Source organism: Symphodus melops, assembly GCF_947650265.1.
Source record: "Symphodus melops genome assembly, chromosome: 10".
Taxonomy (NCBI): Eukaryota; Metazoa; Chordata; class Actinopteri; order Labriformes; family Labridae; genus Symphodus; species Symphodus melops.
The window spans coordinates 15,750,528-15,757,944 of NC_136700.1; the positions used below are offsets into that span (position 1 = coordinate 15,750,528).

Here is a 7,417-nt window from a genome sequence, read left to right on the forward strand (position 1 = left end):
AAGATGAAGCACTCGTTATTTCCCTGCCTCTCCCCTTGCTTGCTGTGGAAACCCGTGGCCACCCTATTCGTCTCCACAGAAGGCAGAAGAGGCACTGGCAGGTTAAGGGCTGCCAGATCCACGCTTCACCGAGACAACTCCCCTCAGCAGAAGAATTTGTTATCATTGTGATCATTTTGAGATTTATCTCTATGCTTAAAATGAAGTAGAGAGAGGGAGGAGAGAGAGAGAGAGAGAGAGAGAGAGAGAGAGAGAGAGAGAGAGAGAGAGAGAGAGAGAGAGAGAGAGAGAGAGAGAGAGAAGTCTTGCTATCATCTACAGGTTTGGCAGTTTCACCCATCCTGCACAACGCGCTCCCTCACTTTATTTTTTTATTTTTTTATTTGGCTTGGTGCGCGTCGCCGCCAAGAAAGCCGGAGATCCTCTCGCCTTCTCCTCTTCACTTTGCGTCCTCTGCTCTTCTCGTCAGCACCCAGAACTATAGTGCAACCGTACCCATCACTATTTTCCTCCCCATCTCCTCTCACCGCTAGATCTCTCGCTATTGCGTCTCTCACCCCTTTCCTCTCCCGCCGTCACCTCCCCGGCTCAGTCCCTCACTCCTCTCTGACGCACGACAGGGAAACGGACGCCAGGAAAGAAAGAAAACAAAAGGTACCAGCTGAACCTTGCGCCAACATGATCCACACACTCCTGCTATCGCTGCACCGGACAGGGATACGGTCCTGAAACCGAGACGGGAGCACTCTCACCCGGCAGCACAGTTGTTGATCGCTCGCCCGAGAGGGGGTGGGGGGGGGGGCGGAGGCGACGGCGGCGGAGGAGGAGAGGGGGAGGAAGAGGAAGCGGACTGGTACAAGTTGAGGACTTGCATTTTAAGCAAACTGCTTTGAAAAAAAAAAAAAAGAAGAGACAAGAAATAAGGGAGAGAGTCAGTCACCGGAGAGCAAGAGTGGGGGAGATTGCATTCCTATCACGTCTTCATTCCTCCTCTCTCCTCTCTTTTGCCTCAGCCACGGAGAGAGAGAGAGAGAGCGCGAGAGAGAGAGAGAGAGAGAGAGAGACAGAGAGAGAGAGAGACAGAAAGAGGGAAGAAGCAGGGAGAGAGATCTAACAAGATTCATAGTGGTCCTATTTCCCGATGCTTTCCAATCGCACTACCAAACTAAGGTGAGTGTTTAAGCAATGTTTGCCTGCTCTGAAGTGTATCATGGGGAATCTTATGCAGATGTGTGTTTGTGTGTGTGTGTTTGCATGCTCATGTCTCTGCAAAGCCATGGACTTAAAAGGGAACATCAAGCATCTCCGTAAGCAGGATAACGGATAGCAGGGATCCAGTCGTCTGATCAATAGCCGTTTGTTCTTTATTCACCGTTTTTTTTTCTTCTGCCAATGTCACGACGGAAGGCTATACTGCATTATGCTTGGCATTTATTTCAATAAGCTATCTGTTGTCTGTGCTGTATTGACAGCAACATTGTTTTGTGTTCAATTCCAGTAAATGGTGAGCACGACTTCTTGTTGTGATGCAAGTGAGATTGTCAGATGTCAACGTTTCTCAATAACTTTGTTTAATATAAATTCAGCTTTGCAATATGTTTCTTGTTTTTACGGAATGTGCCACTTTTTATGTATGTAAGTACACAGGGCTGTGGAGAATTTCCCCAGCTTGGCTTTGAATCCGTGGCTCTTTCACATGCGCATCTCTTTCTCTCTCCCTCCTCAATGCCCTGCTCTCTCTCATTTTCTCCCGTTCCTTTGACGGCTCCGGCACCCCCCGATTCCTTGGCCTCTTCCTCGCAGCCCGGCATCGGACGGTGAGCGGGACGCACCGGGCGACAACGAAACACACCGTAGGAGGATATGTGAAGTTGGAATCCCACTAAACTAAGTACGTATATCAACTGTTTTGAAACACCTCAGGGGAATGCGATATGGAGCGCGTTATTTTTCAACTGTTTGAATCTCGATCTGACTTTTTTTTAAACCTCGCATCTGCGCTTTTTGATCTCTACCGTGGAGGCGGGATCGATAAATCCTGGAGGATTATGCACGGCAAGGGGAATGAAAACAGTTCGTTTTGCATTGAGGAGCTCGTATTCTAGGATATTTTTCATATTTTACCACCAGTTTTTTAGGAGGATTACTCAATATTTTCTATTTTTTCCTCTCTACTTTGCTTTTTTTTTGCTGGGCTTTGGTTTCAGCACCTTGGAGAGCGGCTCTACGGCAGACTGTCCCGGCGCCTCTCCTTTGGATTTTCAGCACCGTCGAATGAACGGACAGCGCCGTGCATGCATGTCTGTATGCATGTGAGTGTGTGCGTGTTATGCGAAGTCACAGCCTACAGAAAAGATATTTAATGCGTTGGTTTTTGAATTTTGACTTTTTTCCCCCACTTATCACGGGAACGAGATCTCCGATAATCCCCTCATTTTCATTTTAAACAAGGGACTTTCACGGGCCTCATTATCATTATTATTATTATTATTATCATTATTATTATTATCAGTATTATTATTCGTCCAAATTTGTTTCAAGGCCGGCTGGATTCACTCAAACACAGCCTCTTTTATCTGAGCGTCTTGGAGCAACTTCTTCGCCCACTGCGCCTTTCACGTGCCGTTTTTCCTTTAACTATTTCATCAAATGGCATCACCAATCAGGAAAGCTAGAAATAAACGTTTTGATTGTGTTGTTGTAATAGGACAGACTCAGTTACACCGAAAAGCTTTGTAGATTCTCCTATTTATTCAATGTATATGTTAAGTATTTAAGTAGAAGAAATCGCCAAGGAAAAATGTCTCGGATGTTTTATGTACTTCAGAATCATCGGACCTTTTGGAATAGCCCCATAACCCCTAACCCTTCATTTTGACATGATTCTGACGTCTTTCCACGGTTCAAAGCAGCCTCTGCAGCGTTAAAGCATAAATGGAACCATCATATCTTTTCTTTTTTTTCTGATTTCATATACATATGCTGAAATTAATTTGATGTGATGGGATGTTCAGCAAGTCCTTCAACAGTCCTCATCTCATCCCGCTAATGGTCACCAGGCTGACACCATTTCCTTCTCATTCTCTTCCTGCGTCAGACCTTCGGTGCACCTACTCGATTTCCCCCGCGCTTTTCTGGACTCTCATTTATCTAAAGAGGGATTGAGGTCCCCCTTATGTAATAAACACAGCACAGGGACGTTGTCTCCTCACCACTAACCTCGCCCACTTGCTTTTGCCGTCGTTTATTCACAGAGATAAGCATCTCTGAGCTGATTTATTGAAACCTTAGCAGCACATCTGCTGTATAATAAATGGCGATTCCCTCAACATACTGACGTTAACAGACTGAATGCAGAGATTTGTTTGTGTAGCAGAGTATCATATTGCCCTTCCAAGTGTGCTGGCTTATATTTACTTTAAAATATCCAACTATATTGCACATCTAAAGCAGAACTATACGTCATTCTATTATATAATAATTTCAAAGTTGCCTTCTAATCTGCTGAAACTAATGCCTCCTTTCTGTCTCTCTCTTTCCCCTTCTGTCTGTCTATCTCTTAACTTATACCTCACTTTGAGTGTGTGTGTGTTCTTGTTTGTCTATTATCACCCCACCATTTTCATCCTCCTCCCTTTCCATTGTCTTTTCTCTGTTCTCTGTTGTAGTGCTGTGAAGTGGCTCTGTCCCTGGAGCCAAAACTTCATCCCCGTGGTGTCAGCAAGGATGCTGTGGGTTACCTTGCTGAGCACCATAGCCTTAGGATGGACCACGCCGATCCCACTACTGGAAGACTCCGAGGAGATAGACGAGCCCTGCTTCGAGCCCTGCTACTGTGAGGTCAAAGAGGGCATTTTTCACGTCCAGTGTGACAGTAAAGGATTTACAAATGTCAGCCAGATCTCCCAGATTTGGAGTCGGCCCTTCAAGCTCAACCTGCAGAGAAATTCGATGAGGAAGCTTTACTTTAACAGCTTCCTCCATCTTAACAACGCTATATCCATTAACCTCGGTAATAATGCCTTGCAGGATATCCATGCTGGAGCATTCAACGGCTTAGGAATACTCAAACGGCTGTTCTTACACGAAAACAAACTTGAAGTTTTCCGGAATGACACCTTTCTGGGTTTGGAGAGTTTAGAATATCTCCAGGCAGACTACAATGTTATCAAACGGATTGAAAGTGGTGCATTCAGGCACCTTCACAAACTAAGAGTGCTCATACTAAATGACAATCTCATCCCTGTGCTCCCAAATTATCTTTTCCGGTCTGTGTCACTCACTCATCTGGACCTAAGAGGAAACAGACTAAAGACATTGCCATATAAAGGAACGCTGGAGTATGTTGGGAGGAGCTTAATGGAAATCCAGCTGGAAGAGAACCCCTGGAACTGTGTGTGTGAGATTGTCCAGTTGAAAACATGGCTGGAGAGGATCCCTTATACAGCTTTAGTTGGGGAGATCACATGTGAGTACCCGTTCCACTTACATGGGAAAGACCTACGGGAAATCAAGCGCAGCGAGCTCTGCCCATTACTTTCTGATGCAGAGATTGAGGCCAAGCTGGGAATTCCCCGGGTCCCTTTTAGCAATGAGAACACATGGCCAACTAAACCTTCCTCTATGCTCTCCTCATTTCACAACACAGCCTCTTCTGTGGAATACAAGGAAAGAGTCGTCAAGCCTACCAAACGACCTCGGCCTACAAAGAACTCACCAACCCCTCGTAGCGTCTACCCAGGCATCAACCAGCCTCCCATTGCTGGCTACCAAACAAGGCCTCCAATCCCAATAATTTGTCCATCTGGATGCACTTGCAACCTTCACATTAATGACCTAGGACTTACAGTTAACTGTAAAGAGAAAGGCTTTCACAACATCTCTGAGCTCCTCCCCCGGCCTCTCAATGCCAAGAAATTGTATCTCAGTGGGAACCTAATACAGAAAATCTACCGTTCTGATTTCTGGAACTTCTCAAGTTTGGATTTACTGCATTTAGGGAATAATAGGATATCCTATGTTCAGGAGGGCGCCTTCATCAACCTGCCAAACTTGAAAAGTTTATATCTCAATGGGAATGACATCGAGAGACTCACCCCTGGAATGTTTCGTGGGCTGCAGATGTTGAGCTATCTTTACTTTGAGTATAACGTTATCCGTGAGATACAACCTAACTCCTTTTCTCTAATGCCAAACCTCCAGCTGGTTTTTCTCAACGACAACCTGCTGCGCTCCCTCCCCACTGATGCCTTCGCTGGCACCAACCTTGCACGCCTCAACCTCCGTAACAACTACTTCCTTTCCATGCCTGTGCATGGTGTTCTTGAGCATCTGACCTCCATTGTTCAGATTGACCTCCACCAGAACCCTTGGGACTGCTCCTGTGACATCATCCCCCTCAAACAGTGGATAGAAAAACTCTCCTCAGTCATCGTGGTTGGAGATGTCTTCTGCAAGACACCTGAATATGCTTTTGGGAAGGACCTGCGCTCTCTTGAGGTTGAGGTCATCTGTCCTGAGCTTAAGTATTCGTCTGGCCCTTCACCGGCTCAGCCTGGAGGAGATGACTACACCACAGGGAGCTCTAATATGGGGGAGGCGGGTGGGAGAGGGGCTGTCCCACTGTCAGTCCTCATCCTCAGCCTCCTCATCCTCTTCATTTCTGCTGTGTTTGTGGCTGCTGGTTTTTTTGCCTTTGTTCTACGTCGCAGGAAGAAGCTACCCTTTCGGAAACGTTCGGAGGTAGATCTGACGGGAATCCAAATGCAATGCAGGATCTTTGAGGACCCACCAAGGCAGAGTAGTTCCGGCAATGCTGGCACACCAGAGAAACCAACACCCAATATGCACACACACAATCACACAAGTCACACACATGCCCACGGTCACGTTTATGATTACATCCCCCACCCTGTGACTCAGATGTGTAACAACCCCATATATAAGCCTAGAGAGGGAGAAATAGCTGAGGATGACAGAGCACAGTTTTCAGAGAAGAAAGACAATGGCGCCAGTAGCAACAGTAACTACAGAACCTTGCTCGAGAAAGATAGAGAGTGGACCTTGGCCGTTTCCAACTCTCAACTCAACACCATTGTCACAGTCAACCACACCACGGCTGACATGGCAGGATTTCATGAGAACGGTGGGCTCTGCCCTACCGTAATTGACAGTCAGAGGCCCACACCAACGGTGGGCTTTGTAGACTGTTTGTATGGGACAGTTCCCAAACTAAAGGACATGCATGTGGCGCATGCGCATCCACCAGGCATGCAGTACCCAGATTTGCAGCAGGATGCACGGCTGAAGGAGACATTGCTTTTTACGGCGGGGAAAGGCTGTTACCCTGACCCGTCCCAAAGTGATTACCTCGAGTTAAGGGCCAAACTTCAAACCAAGCCGGATTACCTCGAAGTCTTGGAAAAATCTTACCGGTTTTAACATCTGAAGTCCATGGGGGGGAAAAGAAAAGCAAAACACAAAATCAACACATTCACTTCGCCACCCTCAAAGCAAAATCTCCCAAAACCAATATAAAAAAAACAATAAGTTGAAAAAGCAGCATGGTAAAAAAGATATATTATTATACAGTAACAACACAGTCCCCCCAAAAAATCACTTTGGAGGAGAGGCCATTCTCAGATATTTCAATGAAGTGCCTTTTTATCAGAGTAGCCAGCAATGTCAACAGCCGTTATTTTTATATTATATAAATATCTCTATATGCCCGAGAGAGCAAAAGAGGAATAAGAGGGGCACCGGGGAATAAAAACATACAAAACATCCTAAAGTACATCTCTCTCTAAAACCCCTTTTAATGGAGTTACCATGGTGTGAAAGACACACGGGAGCTGGACGTCTCCCTGACTTGGGGGTTTTCTTTCTGTTCCTTTTACCCCTGACTAGGATTTACAAACACCTGGAGGCCGTGCACATACAGTTTGTAGGCAATGGTGGAAAGAGAGAAAAAAAAGACGATATATTAAAATGAACTGCAGTTTGCTGCATGCACTCACTTCATTGCAGGAAGTGAGGGGATTTACTCATAACTATCACACTCATTATGAACAGAGATACTGCAACGCATTTACAGTTCAGTGTTCTATTTAATTTTTATATCTTATTAATATGGTTATTACTATTAATGAGGACTTTTCTCTATATCAGGGTGCTTCTGGTAAAAAGGATGCACCGACGTACGGATGGTAAAACATTTGTGAATATTATTATAAGACAATGCTCAAGGTTTTCTGGATATTTCCACGCACTTTGTTGACCGTCCCCCCCACCCCTTCCATTGCTTCTGGATTCCCCATTGTCACCCACTAATGGCTTTGTAGGAAGCACTTTTAATGTTTTCTCTCTCACAAAGATTTGAAGAAAATTGTGCATATATTTATTCTGTAATTTCAGTGAA

At 45.4% G+C, this 7,417-nt stretch overlaps 1 protein-coding gene across 1 annotated transcript; it reads left to right on the plus strand.

The window, feature by feature from the left end:
* The first annotated feature begins 330 nt into the window (after positions 1-330).
* Positions 331-7,074, plus strand: slitrk3a (SLIT and NTRK-like family, member 3a). The gene is made up of 3 exons (XM_079354459.1): positions 331-1,170; positions 1,804-1,891; positions 3,669-7,074. The coding sequence occupies exon 3, from the start codon at positions 3,727-3,729 to the stop codon at positions 6,439-6,441; it is 2,715 nt and encodes a 904-aa protein (XP_079210585.1). The 5' UTR covers positions 331-1,170; positions 1,804-1,891; positions 3,669-3,726; the 3' UTR covers positions 6,442-7,074.
* The last annotated feature ends 343 nt before the right edge of the window (positions 7,075-7,417 follow it).